Genomic DNA, 18,961 nt, shown 5'->3' with positions numbered 1-18,961 from the left:
TATTAAATCTGCACCCAGCACAGCTAGAAAGGACTAGCCACCCCTCAGAGCCTGGTTCCTCTGCAGACAGCATAGCTAGAAAGGACTAGTCACCCCTCAGAGCCTGGTTCCTCTGCACACAGCATAGCTAGAAAGGACTAGTCACCCCTCAAAGCCTGGTTCCTCTGCACCCAGCACAGCTAGAAAGGACTAGTCACCCACCAGAGCCTGGTTCCTCTGCACCCAGCACAGCTGGGTATTATGTTACAGTTGAGACATACCCAGTCAACGTCTTGTCGAGCTCTCAAACACAGGCCTCATGGATAAACCCACAAAACGACTACATTAGCTTGGAGGAGCTGAAAGTGAGTTGTATTGAGAAAAAAAAAATGCTCTTTGCTTGTCAGACCCAGACAATCATGTAGCTCCAATTCACAAGAATGGGTTTACAGGGCAGTGGTGAAAGCAGTTTATATGAGCTCTACACAGCATTGGGAATTCAAACATAAAATGATATATATTTGATCCAATTACACATTCAATACTGTTGTTACAAAAACATGCACTAAAGCATGTCAAGATCAATATAATTACTTCAAGGTTTCGCAAACATAACTGTCTAGTTGATGTTTTACCGACTAACACCCTGCTGAGTTTCCTATTTACTAAAGAACAATCAGTGGCATCATTGTAAAAATAAGAATTTGTTTTTAAAGCTACAACGCAACTCTTTGGGCACCCTGACCAAATTCACATAGAAAAGTGGGTTATATATCTTTCATGCTCATTGAAAGCAAGTCTAAGAAGCAGTAGATCTGTTCTATGTGCTCTATTTCTATGATTCATGTTAAGTTTAGTGGTCTTTTCCTTTCGGTTTTGTACACCGGCTTCAAACAGCTGGAAAAAAACTCTGGTTATTGAGAATATATTTCACAGCGGTTTAGATGGCACAATGATTCTCTACACAGGTAGTATTCATCTCTTACCCTGAGGTCCGGCACCTGCTGGATTTCTGTTCCACCCGATAATTAATTGCACACACCTGGTGTCCCAGGTCTAAATCAGTCCCTGATTAGAGGGGAACAATGAAAAATAAGCAGTGGAACTGGCTTCGTGGTCCAGAGTTTAGGCACAAACTGAAATTAGGCAAACTATTAGAATTTTAGCAACTAGGTAATGGCGGTGCGATTTCTGCATATTCTACTTTTAAGTAGTTAACCACATAGCTACCCCGTCTATCTGCAATAACCATTTTTGCACGAACCATGACTCACCACACTGCTGCTACTGTCACTTTACTCCTAGTTATATGTACACATCTACCTCGTACCCCTGCAGACTTGGTACTGGTACCTCTTGTATATAGCCATGCTATCGTTATTCATTGTACATTTTACAAAGCATGTGACAAATAACATTTGAGTTGCAGTGAAACTCCTGTTCCTATTGCAGTCTTTTTACCTTCCCTCCCATTCAAAATAAAATAAGCTGCAACATGTCATCTCGTAGAGTGACTAGAGTATCCATTGAGGAATTTGGTGCATATTGTGTGATATAAATGAGTTCTAGACTTGTCACTAGCGCAAAACGTAAACATTTTATTTACAAAGCTTGGTAATACAGAGTAAAAAAAAAAAATGTAGCTATAACCTTGATTTGTGCAACAGGCGGCCACACAAAATCACAGCTCGCTTCTCGCACAGTTGCTATAGCAATTTTATTTTTGGGGAAAAAAATAAAGAATGCAGACAAAGGGGTAAGAAATAAACCTAACAATGTATTCATAATTCATCCAACAAAAATATTAAAAGCGCAGACCCAAAATGAAATACCAATCCTGAAGTCCTCACACAAGTATACATAAAGGGGGAGTTGACAGTGAAATTGTGGAATGCGGAGTGGTGCGCTGCTTGAGAACCTTGGGAATGTCTCTGGATTCCATGGGGCGGAGGCAGCTCCACTCTTGACCAACCGTCTGGTACAGCCTTGCCCTAGACTAGAGGTCGACCGATTAGGATTTTTCAACGCCGATACCGATTATTGGAGGACCGAAAAAAACGGACGATGTTTTATTTATTTATAATAATGACAATTACAACAATACTGAATGAACACTTATTTTAACTTAATATAATACACCAATAAAATCAATTTAGCCTCAAGTAAATAATGAAACATGTTCAATTTGGTTTAAATAATGCAAAAACAAAGTGTTGGAGAAGAAAATAAAAGTGCAATATGTGCTATGTAAGAAAGCTAACGTTTCAGTTCCTTGCTCAGAACATGAGAACATACGAAAGCTGGTGGTTCCTTTTAACATGAGTCTTCAATATTCCCAGGTAAGAAGTTTTAGGTTGTAGTTATTATAGGACTATTTCCCTCTATACCATTTGTATTTCATTAACCTTTGACTATTGGATGTTCTTATAGGCACTTTAGTATTGCCAGTGTAACAGTATAGCTTCCGTCCCTCTCCTCGCTCCTCCCTGGGCTCGAACCAGGAACACAACGACAACAGCCACCATCGAAGCAGCGTTACCCATGCAGAGCAAGGGGAACAACTACAGGAAGGCTCAGAGCGAGTGATGTTTGAAATGCTATTAGCGCGCGCTAACTAGCTAGCCATTTCACTTCGGTTACACCAGCCTCATCTCGGGACTTGATAGGCTTGAAGTCATAAACAGCGCAATGCTTGACGCACAACGAAGAGCTGCTGGCAAAACGCCCGAAAGTGCTGTTTGAATGAATGTTTATATGCCTGCTTCTGCCTACCACCGCTCAGTCAGATTATATGCAACGCAAAACACATTAGATAATATCTAGTAATATCAACCATATGTAGTTAACTAGCGATTATGATTGATTGTTTTTTATAAGATAAGTTTAATGCTAGCTAGCAACTTACCTTGGCTTACTGCATTAGCTTAACTGGCAATCTCCTTGTGGAGTACAACTAGAGAGAGGCAGGTCGTTATTGCGTGGGACTAGTTAACTGTAAGGTTGCAAGATTGGATCCCCCGAGCTGACAATGTGAAAATCTGTCATTCTGCCCCTGAACAAGGCAGTTAACCCACCGTTCCTAGGCCATCATTGAAAATAAGAATGTGTTCTTAACTGACTTGCCTAGTTAAATAAAAAAGTATAAAAATGTATAAATATTTAAAAAATAATACATTTAAAAAAAAATCGGCACCCAAAAATACCGATTTCTGATTGTTGTGAAAACTTGAAAAATCGGCCCTAATTAACCGGCCATTCCGATTAAAATCGGTCGACCTCTACCCTAGACAGGCTCAAAGCTGGGAGAGAGTCGTGGCGTAGGCAGGGTGGGCGTCAGGGTGGAGAGGGAAGGGGTTGGTAACTTGATAGGCTGTCGTTTTCTGCTCATAATCATCGTTGTCAGGCTCTTGCTTTCTCTTCTCTCCTTGAACAGCCTTGATTTCTGGTAGAAATGGGAAAGGGTTATTATACTATACTAGTGATGCACTGACATTACATTTTTGATATGGATATGGAATGCCGTTTGGGTCTTTGCACAGCAAAAAAGATGCATATCGATGAATTGTTGTGACATGAAATTCAAGTGATAATGTAAAAAATGTATGAACGCGTTAAATTATTGTGACATGCAGTCATATTCAGGTCCTGATTGGTCACACCATTTAACGTGTCAAATAAGCTTGTTGACCAATCAGGACCTGAATATGACTGTACGTCACAATAATTTAACATGTTCATTAATTTACGTAGTTATTAAAAATTGATTACACCATAATTTCTATTTCATATATGTCACAACGATTCATCGGTACGTATGCTATGATGCTGGTAAAGTTGTCTCGCACAGTGCTGGTCATAAAAAAAGAAGCTAGCTAGCTCATGGATGCAAACAATGTTCTTCCCCAAAAACATAGCAAAACCACATGTTTCAGTAGCATAGCTAGGTGTCATCTAAAATAACCCTAATTTATAAGACAGTTCTTATTTGATTAATGGTGGTCGGACCCATCTATGTGAAGCTAGCCACAATAAGGATTAGCCACAATAGTGGACTTTGCGGTTAGCCTTCAAAATAAAAGTTTGGCATAATGCTACTATTTGTATTCATTTGCATCACTGTCAATGACACTTATTTTGAAGGCAAACTGAAAATTCCACTATTGTGCCTAATCCTTATTGTGGCTAGCTTCATGACACATAACCCGGTCCGGTCGAGCATCACTAGCCAGATGAAGTTAACTGGCTGCTTATAACGTTAGCATTGGGCAACAGGGTTAAGTAGCTGGCTAGCTATTTATTTTCATGAACTGAAGTTCAATTTCAATAGGTGAACAACAATTGGCTACCTAGCTAACACTTACGATTCCTAAATCATTGCTAAGAATAATGAAAATGACTGCAGTTTCTACTGTCATTGCTTTTCAAGCTGGTTGTATTGGTGCTACCTAAAGCTAGCTACCCCAGAAGAGGAGGTCAAACAAATGACGCTTTATTAAACGCGGTATTGTAAGCATCGTTCATGGCCTTTATTAAACGCGGTATTGTAAACATCGTTCATGGCCTTTATTAAACGCGGTATTGTAAACATCGTTCATGGCCTTTATTAAACGCGGTATTGTAAGCATCGTTCATGGCCTTTATTAAACGCGGTATTGTAAACATCGTTCATGGCCTTTATTAAACGCGGTATTGTAAGCATCGTTCATGGCCTTTATTAAACGCGGTATTGTAAACATCGTTCATGGCCTTTATTAAACGCGGTATTGTAAACATTGTTCATGGCCTTTATTAAACGCGGTATTGTAAGCATCGTTCATGGCCTTTATTAAACGCGGTATTGTAAGCATCGTTCATGGCCTTTATTAAACGCGGTATTGTAAACATCGTTCATGGCCTTTATTAAACGCGGTATTGTAAGCATCGTTCATGGCCTTTATTAAACGCGGTATTGTAAGCATCGTTCATGGCCTTTATTAAACGCGGTATTGTAAGCATCGTTCATGGCCTTTATTAAACGCGGTATTGTAAGCATCGTTCATGGCCTTTATTAAACGCGGTATTGTAAACATCGTTCATGGCCTTTATTAAACGCGGTATTGTAAACATCGTTCATGGCCTTTATTAAACGCGGTATTGTAAACATCGTTCATGGCCTTTATTAAACGCGGTATTGTAAGCATCGTTCATGGCCTTTATTAAACGCGGTATTGTAAACATCGTTCATGGCCTTTATTAAACGCGGTATTGTAAACATCGTTCATGGCCTTTATTAAACGCGGTATTGTAAACATCGTTCATGGCCTTTATTAAACGCGGTATTGTAAACATCGTTCATGGCCTTTATTAAACGCGGTATTGTAAACATCGTTCATGGCCTTTATTAAACGCGGTATTGTAAGCATCGTTCATGGCCTTTATTAAACGCGGTATTGTAAACATCGTTCATGGCCTTTATTAAACGCGGTATTGTAAACATCGTTCATGGCCTTTATTAAACGCGGTATTGTAAGCATCGTTCATGGCCTTTATTAAACGCGGTATTGTAAACATCGTTCATGGCCTTTATTAAACGCGGTATTGTAAACATCGTTCATGGCCTTTATTAAACGCGGTATTGTAAACATCGTTCATGGCCTTTATTAAACGCGGTATTGTAAACATCGTTCATGGCCTTTATTAAACGCGGTATTGTAAACATCGTTCATGGCCTTTATTAAACGCGGTATTGTAAGCATCGTTCATGGCCTTTATTAAACGCGGTATTGTAAACATCGTTCATGGCCTTTATTAAACGCGGTATTGTAAGCATCGTTCATGGCCTTTATTAAACGCGGTATTGTAAACATCGTTCATGGCCTTTATTAAACGCGGTATTGTAAACATCGTTCATGGCCTTTATTAAACGCGGTATTGTAAACATCGTTCATGGCCTTTATTAAACGCGGTATTGTAAACATCGTTCATGGCCTTTATTAAACGCGGTATTGTAAACATCGTTCATGGCCTTTATTAAACGCGGTATTGTAAGCATCGTTCATGGCCTTTATTAAACGCGGTATTGTAAACATCGTTCATGGCCTTTATTAAACGCGGTATTGTAAGCATCGTTCATGGCCTTTATTAAACGCGGTATTGTAAACATCGTTCATGGCCTTTATTAAACGCGGTATTGTAAACATCGTTCATGGCCTTTATTAAACGCGGTATTGTAAACATCGTTCATGGCCTTTATTAAACGCGGTATTGTAAACATCGTTCATGGCCTTTATTAAACGCGGTATTGTAAACATCGTTCATGGCCTTTATTAAACGCGGTATTGTAAACATCGTTCATGGCCTTTATTAAACGCGGTATTGTAAGCATCGTTCATGGCCTTTATTAAACGCGGTATTGTAAGCATCGTTCATGGCCTTTATTAAACGCGGTATTGTAAGCATCGTTCATGGCCTTTATTAAACGCGGTATTGTAAGCATCGTTCATGGCCGGTGTTTGCAGACTTTTTTTGTAGAGCTTTGACAGTTCTACTGTATCATTTTTGACACGCAAAGACCCAAACGGCGTTCCATAGTATGTATGTCATAATGCTATTACGGTGTTACTCCGGTAGGAGCTATTCTGAAACATAGCGCAATTGGTAGTGTGTACCAGTGCTCGACCAGTCGGCGAAAGTCAACGTCACCCACGTGGCGTCATTAGCTCATGTACCTACTTTATAAGTATGCATGTCAGCTTTGACATCGGTTTTGCACATTGGCGCTAATCAGATATGTTCACCGATATATCGTGCATCCCTATACTATAATGGTACTGTACTTAGTGAAGTATCCAAAAGTGAGCTTGTGTCAAAGTATGAATGACATACCATCTTCGTCAACTTCATCATCAATGCCAAGGTCTTCCTCCTGGAGAGAAGTAACAGAGCAGGTCAGCATCCACAGAGCTCTCAAACCATGTTGATCTTTTTAAACTATTGGGTCACAAACAAACCGAAAATGGCTTTACCTCCTTATCTTCGCTGATCTCATCATCCTCTCCTACTACTACACCCTCCTCTTCATAGTCATCATCCTCCTCGTCAAAGTCTTCCTCCTCTATGTCCTCATCCTCTCCTAAAAAACAAATACACCACCTCCATTGTCAGTCATCACAGAGAAATGCCGACAAACCCTACAAATACACAACAGAATTGCCTTCCATGACAAAACATATAGATTGCAATATATAAATATTCCATTTAGCAGATGTTTTATAGTGATGCGAGCATACATTTTACAAACAGGTGGTCCCGGGAATCGAACCCAGTATCCTGCCGTTGCAAGTGCCATGCTCTACCAACTGAGCTACAGAAGACCTTCCAGTCAACGCACATCAGCACTTACATTTCCTTGTATTCCCTCAAAAACACAAACTAAATGGCTGCCCACCCTCATCGTCGTCATCGTCCACCTCTCCGTCCGAGTCGGTCGCCTCCCGGTCCTCCGCGTCGTACCCGTCCAGGTAGGTGAGCTGAGGGAGCAGCTTGAACACACTCTCCCTGTAGTCGTTCAGGTTGGTCACCTCACAGTTGAACAAGTCTAGAGACTTCAGGCCATCCAGCTTTTTCTGTGGGACCAAATTGGTCAAAACTATATGGGGAAATGAGATGGTGTCGCACTGTATTGTGCTCTACCGGGAGTTTGGTGTACCTACCAAAGGTTCCAACGTGCTGATGTCTTTCAGTTGGTTCCCGCTAAGATTTAGATGTGTGAGGTTGGGGAGTTTCTCTGCTAGCACGTCAAGGCCACCAGAGATTCTGTTGTCACTGAGTTCCAACTGCAACATAATGTGAAGATATCAGTCACTTCTGTCCAAAAACACCAAAGCAAGTAACAGCCTTTCAGAAAATAATGAGTACGTCCCAAATTAATCATTTGTGTTAAAAATTGAGAGGCCCCCCCCCCCCACCTTTTTCAATTTCCCAAGTTTGGGAAGGTTGGAGACTGAGATTAGGCCAACGTTTATCAAACTGAGGAATTCCAGATTGACAAATTCTTCTGTAAGGCCTTTGATTTTCCCTTCATTTGATCTGCAGTTGTCCAGGACAAGTTCCCGTACCTATAAGGATAAAATAATTTGTTAAATTGTAATCCATGTCATTCAAAAGGAAAAAACACATGCATGAGTTGTTTCAGATGCATTAAACACTCAATGGATAATGCACCCATATTATGAAAAACATGTTATGCATTTATATAAAAGTTGTGGGAAACCTGTTTAGAATAGTCACATGTTGGCAACAGTAACTTGCTGCATTAATATTTTCCATGGATAAAAACAAAAAGCTTTTAATCTAAACTTCAGGATGAAAAAGGTCAATACACAAAATATGGACCACAATGATAGGAGTGGCTGTTATTCCACTGACTTCTGTATGAATACTTGCAACTGCTCAGTTCCTAGTTACAAAATGTTCCATTTAATTGTTTAAAGAGCAGAGTTCACATTTAATAGTCAGGGACAGTCGTTGCGCAACAAAAAGGTTGAAGAAAGTTAACGTTGAACGTCAAAGGTCATGATTCGCACACTAACAAAGTGAAACATTGATAAGGCTGTCGAGTGGAGCCATCAATAAAGGTATTCGGTTGCATGATGTTTTATGTCAAGGCACCACGGTTGTTTCTTTAAACCAGCTGCCACGAGGAAGAACCGCACAATACAGTTCTACCTTCACTTGCCCGCTGTTCAGTCACTAATGACACATGCAATGCTTTTTGTTAGCAAGCTCGCTACAGGCTAGCCATTGCCCTTTTAAGCGCTGCCGTGCAGTTGAGGACCTGCAAGAGAAGCCTGACTGCCCGCCATTACCTACCCTACAGCAATGGAAAGGATTGCAAATATACTCTAAAGTGAAAACACTGTTAGAAATTAGATTGCAACTGCAGCCCGCAAATCGGGGTGTTCCTACAGGAGCCTCTCTATATTGTAATGACCTGACTAGATCATAAAGGAACAATTGTCCAGACTGAGGCTCGAGTTTACAAATTGACGGTTTATTAACCCAACTTTACACAGGCTACTGTTTGGCCATAGCCCACGCCAAATAAATGAAAGATACCCCACAAACCAACAGTGACCTCTTGTGAAGCCCAGACGTAAGAGAGAAAACAATGGCTAAACCTGGTCTTAACTTCCAATGCTCCATCCCCCTGCCCAACCCCCCTCCACGCCACTCCGCCAGGATGCCCAGCATCAGAACATTCCAGGCATTCCCGTGATTGGCAGATAGCAGGTTGATTGGCATGTCGGACACCACGAACACTGGTAAGTACAACACAACCCACTTATAGCCTAACACATAACACACAGCTGTCTGTGCGGGTCGCTATACAGCCCCCCCACCACAAAGTCCCTCGTCCCCGAGGGAACAAAGTCTGTGAAGCTACCCGGAGGACTCCTTTGCCTGTGTGGCCGTGATGGTCGCAGAGTGTCCAGATGTGAAACAGGGGGCTGCCCCTCTGGGACCCAGGGGATGAAGGAAGGGATATGGGGGACAAGGAAGTGGGAATGGGGAATACAGTCCATGGCTCCGGGGAACAACGCGGTGACACAGGGAGAGAGACAGGGGGAGTGGGCTGTCTGGAGCCTTGTCTGCGGCACCTGGAGAATGTCATTGCCAGAGAGGGGAAATTGTGGGGGTCCCTGGGGTTTGGGGAGAATAGGCCCCTCTGTATGGGGCTAACCTGTCCCGGTGAGGTGACACCTTTTTCCCCCTGGGAGGAAGCTGCACCCAGTAAACAACCTCCCCTACCCTCTCCAGAACACTGCAGGGTCCCACCCAGTGACTGTCCAACTTGGGGCATCTGCCTTTTTTCCTTAGGGGGCTGTAGACCCAGACCAGCTCCCCAGCCACAAAGTGCCTTCCCCAGGTGTGTACGTCATAGTTCCTCTTCTGCCTCACACCTGCATTCACCAGCTGCTCTCTGGCAAAGGTGTGGGCTGTCTTCAGGCGGTCCTGGAGTCTCCGGGCATACTCCTGCCCCGGGGGAACATGAGGGCTATCCAGGGGCCGACCAAATGCCATCTCCGCAGTGGTGCGAATCTCTCCCCCCAGCATGAGGAGGGCAGGCGTGCAGGAGGTGGAGTCTTGGACAGCGGAGCGGCATGCCATGAGGACCATAGGCAGGTGCTTGTCCCAGTCACGCTGGTGTTTGGAAGAGACGACGGCCAGCTGCTGTCCAAGCATTGTGTTGAAGCGCTCCACAAGGCCATCACTTTGAGGGTAGTGCGGGTCTTGTGCATACCCAGCCTCTCACACATGGTGGCAAACACACGGGACTCAAAGTTTCTGCCTTGGTCGCTGTGGATGGACTCATGCAGCTCCAAACCTGCTGAACATCCCCGCTGTCAGGGCAGAGCATAGGCCTCAGGCCATTTTGTGAAATAGTCCATGGCCTTGAGCACCCAGCGGTTTCCACTGTCTGTGGTGGGGAACGGCCCGACTACATCCACTCCCACCCTCTCCATGGGAGCCCCCACTGGGAACTGTTGGAGCTGAGCACGAGAGCGGCCTGGGGGTCCCTTTTTCGCTGTGCAGTGGTCACAGTGGCGGCAAAAGTCCTCCACATCCCTCTTGTGCTGCCCCCAGTAAAAGCCCTGACAGAGGCAGCGCAGTGTTTTTGTGACCCCAAAGTGTCCAGTCCCCACCCCCCCATGAGTACTCTGGAGCACAGCCTCCCGCAATGCTTTTGGGACCACCACCTGCCACCTCTCCTCTCCCGTAGCCGACTCATTCCACGCCCGCTGTAGCACGCCATCAGCCAGCCGCAGTCTCTCAAACTTTGACCACAACCCTTTGGTCGGGAGTGAGAGCGCTGTCACCTCTTCCCATGGTGGCCTCACCTGCGCCTCTACCCACTGTAGCACTGGCTGTAGGTCTGTGTCCCGTCCCTGCTGCTGCCCCCATTCAGCCACGTCGACAGTCTGCAGCTCACAGCAGACAGGCCCGCTCGCCCGACACACTGTGGCACAGACCCCCTCTGCACACAGCTCTCTCTCCCGTCCCTCTCTCCACTCACAGTGGCGGCAGCCGTCTGTAGTAGAGGGCCGACGGGACTTGGTGTCGGCGTTGGAGTGGCGTGCCCCTGCCCTGTGCACCACTGAAGTCATACGGCTGAACCTCCTCCAACCAGCGAGCCACCTGCCCCTCTGAAAGACATGAGCCACTGGAGAGCAGAGGGGTCAGTCCTTACAGTAAAGGACAAGCCACCCAGGTAGTACTTGAAGTGTTTGACGGAAGCCACAACAGCCAAGAGCTCCCGCCGGGTGACACAGTAGCGGCGCTCATGTTTGTCAAATGTTTTGCTGAAGTACGCCACCACTCTCTCCCCCTCTGACCCACCTGGGCCAGCACCCCACCCATGTCCACATTGCTCGTGTCTGTGTCCAGGATAAAGGGCAAGGTGAGGTCAGGGGGGGGCACATTTGAGGGTGGTGAAGGCCTCGTCACACTCCACTGTCTAAGTGAAATCCTTGTCCTTTGGCAGCAGGCGGTTCAGGGGAGCAGCGACGCTTGAGGAGCCCCGTACAAACCTCCTGTAGTACGAGGCCAGGCCCAGGAAGCTCTTCAGCTGACGCTGGTCGGTGGGGGTGGGCCAGTCTCGGACAGCCCCCACCTTGTCCTCCATGGTGCTGATCCCCTCCTTCCCCACTCTGTGGCCTAAGAAGGACACCTCTCTCCTCATGAAGTGGCACTTCTCGGGGTGGAGCTTCAGACCTGCGGCAGCCACCCGCTCCAGCACACGCCGAAGCGCCACCAGGGCTGACTGGAAGGGGCTGCCATGGGCCAGGATGTCATAGAGGTATACCAGACACTGCTGTTGGGGGATGCCATCCAGCACCCTGTCCATCAAATGCTCAAAAGTAGCTGGAGCGTTGCACAGGCCGAAGCACATTATGGTGCCAGGTTTCCTCCAGACATGACGCTTAGCATTCAGGCCAAAGACTTCAATCTTGGTTTCATCAGACCAGAGAATCTTGTTTTCCATGGTCCGAGAGTCCTTTAGGTGCCTTTTGGCAAACTCCAATTGGGCTGTCATGTGCCTTACTGAGGAGTGGCTTTCATCTGCCCACTCCAGCAAGACCTGATTGGTGAAGTGCTGCAGAGATGAGAGAACCTTCCAGAAGGACAACCATCTCCACAGAGGAACTCTAGAGCTCTGTCAGAGTAGCCATCAGATTCTTGGTCACCTCCCTGACCAAGGCCCTCCTCCCCCGATTGCTCAGTCTGGCCGGGCGGCCAGCTCCAGGAAGAGTCTTGGTGGTTCCAAACTTCTTAAGAATGATTTAAGAATGATGGAGGCCACTGTGTTCTTGGTGTGCCTTCAATGATGCAGACATTTTTTGGTACCCTTCCCCAGATCTGTGCCTTGACACAATCTGTCTCATGGCTTGGTTTTTGCTCTGATGTGTACTGTGGTACCTTAAAATAGACAGGTGTGTGCCTTTCCAAATCATTTCCAATCAATTGATTTCACCACAGTTGTCTCAATAATGATCAATGGAAACAGGATGCACCTGAGCTCAATTGAGTCTCATAGCAAAGGGTCTGAATACATATGTAAATAAGTTTTTTTTTTTTTTTTAATTAATTTTAAACAACCATTTTCACTTTGTCATTATGGGGTAACAAAACGTGGGGGTCTGGGGGTCTGAATACTTTCCGAAGGTTGCTGGCTGTCACGTGACCTATATCAGTACACTTAACTTGAACATTATGAAACATATATTAGATCAAATACACCTCACGTAGCAAATAGGCCATACATTTTTGTTGACCAAATTCAAAACTCATTGACCGCCATACAAAAACTCCTTGCTTGGTTGGCGAAACAACCCCACTAGCTGGAGGGAGAAAGATTTTCAGCCAAATTAGGCCTCACTTCCTCTTTGTTATAGCTAGTACACACCAGTAGCACAGAACAATCAGACAGATATTTCACCAGTTGTATGAATGTAAAGCATCTGGTTGGTGTCTGGTTAGCATCTGGTCACGCAATACTAAATATGGTGATGAGAGGAAGCCCAGTGGCCAGCAATGGGAGAAGATGGAGTTTGGGCCGACATTTTGCTAATTTTCTCATCTATTAAACATTTGATCTCCATACAGTATTGTGTTTCCAAAACTAGAATCTGTAACAGACAAGAGTTTTGTAGACTTTACCCTTTGCCAAAGTAAAAAAAAAATTACGTGTTCCATATGAAAAATATGCAATAAATGTTAGAACGTGCCAATAGGATCTCACTAGCTCGTGCATGCTCTGCCCATCTCCTTGATTGTTCTGCCAACTATGATTAATTTGCTCCCATTGGAAATGACAGGCTCAGGTCTATCTTGGGCACAGGAGGTTGGTGGCACAGGATGTTGGTGGCACCTTAATTGGGGAGAATGGACTCGTGTTAATGACTGGAGTGGAATGGTATCAAATGTGACTCGTTTCAGAAAAAACCTTGCGTATGTCACGGGTCACTATTTCACAGGAGAGCCATTTGAATATAATTTTTTTTTAAATCAAAATGCATATTTTGGCAGAAATGTCTTCTGAAACATAACTTTCATGTGCCTTAATAAAACTGGTATGCCTTCTGTAAATACAAATAAAATTGTTAAAATACTGAGCCTAGTTGGTTTAGCCACAGAAAGACAGCAACCTTCTCGCTAGCCATGATTGGCGGAGATAATGAGTGGACTGGACATGCCGAGAGATGAGTTCGGATTGGTCTGCCATATAGCACGCTTCTGTCCATTTGAGCTGGTCAGTATGTGTAGGTAATCCTGTCTTGTGTGGCTTTTTTTTTTTACAAGTATATTGCGTAGGAGAACTGCATAAGTGTTGCTCTCCACTTTCTGGAGGACCAAGTTTTAATCAGTGGAATTAGAGAATGATAGCTAAGGAGATGGAGAAAACACCAGTCTCTGGATTACATCTCCAAACTAAGGGCAACCATGGTCAAATACATCAAACACGTGGTTTCCGGCCATTATGAGTCGTTCTCCCCGCAGCAGCCTTCTGTGCTCTTGGGTTAGTTATAAAAATCTTTACCAGTAGTGTCCTTCGCCCCCACCGGTCGGACACCGGTTTCCCGCAGTTCTGTTAACGACGCGGCAGTGGAGGACACTGTGCTAGCTTAGCCAGCTCGTCCTGAGGCTGAAGCCGGTACACAGCAGGCGGGGACGATGACGTGTGTTAGCTAGCTAACAGTGTTGCTGACTAGCAAGCTAGCTAGTTAGCACATGGTGTCATCCCAGCCTCCCACCTGTCGTGGGGGCGACCGTTAGACAGTGTCCTTCGCCCCTGCTTGTCAGGCATGGTTTTCTCCGGTACGTGGGGGCGACAGTGTGCTAGCTAGCTAACTAACATGCTAGCACACAGTGTTGCTAACTAGCATGCTAGCACATAGTGTTTCCCCAGTTTCCCGACTGCTGTGGGAGCGACCCGGTACAGTGTCCCGCTAGCTAGCAAAGAGGACTCTGGTATACAGCAGGCGGGGGCGACGCCGTGCGTTAACTAATAAGCTAACAGTGTCGCTGTCTAGCAAGCTAGCTAGTTAGCACATGGTATCACCCCAGCCTCCCATGTGTTGTGCTAGTGGGAGGTGGGGGGCGACCGGTAAACAGTGTCCTTCGCACCCGCCTGTCAGGCATGGTTTTCTCCGGTATGTGGGGGCAAAAGTGTGCTAGCTAGCTAACTAACAAGCTAGCAGTGTCACCCCAGCCTCCCGACTGCTGTGCTAGCGACCACTAGACAGTGTCCCGCTAGCAGGCAAAGAGGACTCCGGTACACAGCAGGAGAGGGTGAAAAACATTTATTTCCCTTTTGATCCACATTCAAAAAGGTGTCACACAAGCATGAAGATGTTGTGCTCTAGGGGTGCATTCATGCGGGAACCAATGGACTTATCGGGGTGTTTCTACAGATGCAGGAGGGGACGTCCCTAAAGATGCAGGAATGCCCACATGCAACAACGCCCTGAATTGCAGGCTGCACACTATTGGAAATCAGTAAAACAAAGATGGAGTTCCTTCCTCTAGAGCTTCAAATACGACAGAATGACAACATGGCGATTCCTGAGATGCAGTGATCTAAACGCTCCAAATAAGAATTACTGTTTACTCGCAGTAATACCGTAAAAATATCAATTAAAATGCATTCAATGTTGAATACTTGTATTCATGCATGCATGAAAAGCCAGAGGGTCGAACGGAGTTTTAGCAACCCACACACCGAACGCCTTTTGCTCGGTCTCATGTCATTCAGGCCGGCTTTTTCACAAGACGGCGACCAACATGTTAATTGTCTTTCCTATACATTATAAAATGTGAAATTATTAACACAAAGTACAAAATATCGACAATGAACGTGGAGCTTGTTGGCCAGTTTCGGTAAGTTTTTTGTTTTCCTTCGTGGTAGTTGCGAGGAATAATATGGCTGGGAATATACATTCGTTGACCGCTCGCAACAGACGAAGTCGATCGAACTGGACCAAAACAATGGAATTGCCATGGAAACGCATATGGGAAAGGGCTGTGGAGGAAAGATTCCGAATTTCTTCATTGCCCCCAACGAAATGAGTTTACATTTAGGCAATGTATTTTACACGTTAAGGTAAAAATCGGTGTAGAACGCTTATATGGATGTCCACATCATGTCATCGTAACCAATCAACTGTGTTACAGTTAAAAAAACGACTGACTACCACCGATTTATGTATGCTACCTAACAAGTTTAGCTATATGAACGGGAGTTAGTATTTAGCCGTCACTTCTTCTGAGCCTTAAGAAGCAACTTCTAAACATTATGCAGCGAAAACAGCCAAACATATCAATCGGGTTGTGGGCCTGTGACAATACATAAATAAACCCTTATTTGATACATCCACTTTGTTTGGCGCACATTCAACAAATCTGACCTATCTAATCAATGGAACGGTCTGCATTCCACTGACTCCTTTACCGTATCTACACAGGCGATGTTTTTCCACTCTTCGTTTGCCCGGCGTTTGCTGCTATAGCCCATCCGTGACAAGGATCGGCGAGTTGTGCGTTCCGAGATGCCGTTCTGCACACCACTGTTGTACTGCGCCGTTATTTGTCTAATTGTAGCCCGCCTGTTAGTTTGCACGATTCTTTCCAATCTCCTTCGACCCCTCTTATCAACGAGCTGTTTACGCCCACTGGACTGTCGCTGACTGGATGTTTTTTGTTTGTCGCGCCATTCTCGGTAAACCACAGACACTGCTGTGCGTGAAAAGCCCAAGAGTGCGGCTGTTTGTGAGATACTGGATCCGGCGCGTCTGGAACCGACGATCATACCACGCTCAAAGTCCCTTAAGTCACTCTTTTTGCCCATTCTTACGTTCAATATAACAGTATAACTAGACGCCTGTCTGCACGCTTTATATAGCAAGCCACGTGACTGTCTGTAGGAGCGATCCATTTTCGGGAACGGGGTGGTGCACCAAATTATGTGTTTAACCCCTGGAGTGGGGTACTGTATTGCAGCCATCTTGGCACTCAATTGTGAAACAGAGTATTTTAGAAGCTATAGAAAAGCATGTGTCTACATTCGTTTTTGACACGTGTATTCTATTACAGACAACTTCATGCATTCTTTTAAATTATATAAGCTAAGCATAAAATATAAAAATGTTCCTTAAAGTAAAAGAAACGTCCCCTTTTCAGGACCCTGTCTTTCAAAGATAATTCGTAAAAATCCAAATAACACAGATCTTCATTGTAAAAGGATTTAAACACTGTTTCCCATGCTTGAACCATAAACAATTAATGAACATCCACCTGGAATGTCATTAAGACACTAACAGCTTATAGACAGACGGTAGGCAATTAAGGTCACAGTTATGAAAACTTAGGACACTAAAGAGGCCTTTCTACTGACTCTGAAAAACACCAAAAGAAAGTTGCCCAGGATCCCTGCTCATCTGTGTGAACGTGCCTTAGGCATGGTGCAAGGAGGCATGAGGACTGCAGATGTGGCCAGGGAAATAAATTGCAATGTCCGTACTGTGAGATGAACAAGACACGGAGACAGGATGGACAGCTGATCGTCCTCGCAGTGGCAGGCCACGTGTAACTGTAACCGATGTGAAATGGATAGCTAGTTAGCGGTGGTGCGCGCTAATAGCGTTTCAATCGGTGACGTCACTCACTCTGAGACCTTGAAGTAGTGGCTTTTGTGGAGCGATGGGTACCGATGCTTCGTGGGTGTCAGTTGTTGATGTGTGCAGAGGGTCCCTGGTTCGAGCCCGGGTAGGGGCGAGGGGACGGACTAAAGTTAAACTGTTAAACAGCTACATCTGAACATCACACCTGCGGGACAGGTACAGGATGGCAACAACAACTGCCGAAGAGCCAGATCTCAATCCCATTGAGCACGTCTGGGACCTGTTGGATCGGAAGGTGAGGGCTAGGGCCATTCCCCCCAGAAATGACCGGGAACTTGCAGGTGCTTTGGTAGAAGAGTGGGGTAACATCTCACAGCAATAATTGTCACATCTGGTGCAGTCCATGAGGAGATGCAGCTGGTGGCCACACCAGATACTGACTGTTACTTTTGATTTTGACCCTCCCCATGAAACATAATTGAAATACTGCAGAATCCCATTCATTCCTATGGAGGACTGCTCCTACTATGGAGTGCCAATATGGCCAACCGGTGGCTTCAAAGCCTCAATGCCCAATAAATAGCATCAGCAATCCAGGGTTTATATACATCATTGGGTCTACCTAAAACTGACCAGAGTATGTAACAAATCAGCTTTAACTTGCCAGAAAATACATTTGTTTATGAATATCAAATCAAACAATATAGCATTTGTCGAGATGTGAGGCTAGGCGAGTAGAAGATGATCTGCAACATTGTATATGGCAATGGCCCCTCAATAACTTAAATCGACTGTTAGCAAGCTAGTATTATAAACTGGGTGGTTCGAGCCCTGAATGCTGATTGGCTGATAGCCATGGTATAACATGGCTATGACAAAACATGTATTTTTACTGCTCTCATTTCATTGGAAACCAGTTTATTGGTTAGAGCATTGGCTCAGTAACCGAAAGGTTGCTGGATCGAATCCCTGAGCTGACAAGGTAAAAATCTGTCGTTCTACCCCTGAGCAAGGCAGTTAACCCACTGTTCCTCGGGCTCCGAAAACGTGGATGTCGATTAAGGCAGCCCCCTTAAATGCGGAACACACATTTCAGTTGAAGGCATTGTTGTACAACTGACTAGGTATCCCCCTTCTCCCTTTACAGTTGGCAATAAGGCACCTTGGGGTTTGTGATATATGGCCAATATACCACAGCTAAGGGCTGTATCCAGGCACTCCACGTTGCGTCATGTATAAGAATAAGAACAGCCCTTAGCCGTGGTATATTGGCCATATCACAAACCCCCAAGGTGCCTTATTGCTTAAATATAAAACTTTACATTATGGCTAGGTAGCTTAAGGGGGGGGGGGGGGCTAATGGTAGTTATAGCCTACAAGATGTGGATGACCCGAACTAGTGAAACATTTGTTTGCGTAGCTAGCCTAGCTAAATATCTGGGTCCCTACTGAATCAGGAAAAATGTCTAGGACTCAGTTTAGCACAAATATAGTTGGACCTGCTGTAAAAACAATGTATTATTGCTGGGGGATATATAAAAGTGCACTGTCATAAAGGGCGCCCCCATTTAAGCATTTATGCTAGCAACAAACATGGCTACCAAGGTCAATTTAAAATAAACCATTCCGCCTGTGTAATGCATTGTGGAAACGTTGACCTCCTACAACCCCGATGTAGAAGTTAAATGATTGAGACAACTTTGCAATTAAACCATGTGTGTGTGCAACCCACTAGGAGGCTGTGAATTGGTTAAACACTGCACTAATGTCAGCAAGCAAAATTAAATCGGCAGTGATGCCCCATTCATGTGCAAATCGGAAAT

At 44.9% G+C, this 18,961-nt stretch overlaps 1 protein-coding gene and 1 long non-coding RNA gene across 2 annotated transcripts; one reads left to right on the top strand and one right to left on the bottom strand.

Moving 5' to 3' along the window:
- Positions 1–1,557: 1,557 nt before the first annotated feature.
- On the bottom strand, positions 1,558–17,600 carry LOC110515879 (uncharacterized). Its single transcript, XM_090187753.1, has 7 exons — positions 15,971–17,600; positions 7,926–8,075; positions 7,671–7,793; positions 7,406–7,583; positions 6,984–7,090; positions 6,844–6,883; positions 1,558–3,421 (listed from the first exon to the last, which is right to left on the bottom strand). Exons 1-7 carry the CDS (start codon positions 16,520–16,522, stop codon positions 3,273–3,275), a joined length of 1,299 nt encoding a protein of 432 aa, XP_090043879.1. The 5' UTR covers positions 16,523–17,600; the 3' UTR covers positions 1,558–3,272.
- LOC149980179 (uncharacterized) lies at positions 6,844–7,478 on the top strand. Its single transcript, XR_016483922.1, has 2 exons — positions 6,844–6,905; positions 7,261–7,478. It is a non-coding gene; the product is annotated as an uncharacterized LOC149980179 (long non-coding RNA).
- Positions 17,601–18,961: the final 1,361 nt, after the last annotated feature.

Source organism: Oncorhynchus mykiss, chromosome 10, assembly GCF_057628025.1.
Source record: "Oncorhynchus mykiss isolate SJ-2025 chromosome 10, ASM5762802v1, whole genome shotgun sequence".
Taxonomy (NCBI): domain Eukaryota; kingdom Metazoa; phylum Chordata; class Actinopteri; order Salmoniformes; family Salmonidae; genus Oncorhynchus; species Oncorhynchus mykiss.
The sequence above is the reverse complement of the archived record's forward strand: the minus strand, read 5'-3'. Positions and strand labels throughout refer to the sequence as shown.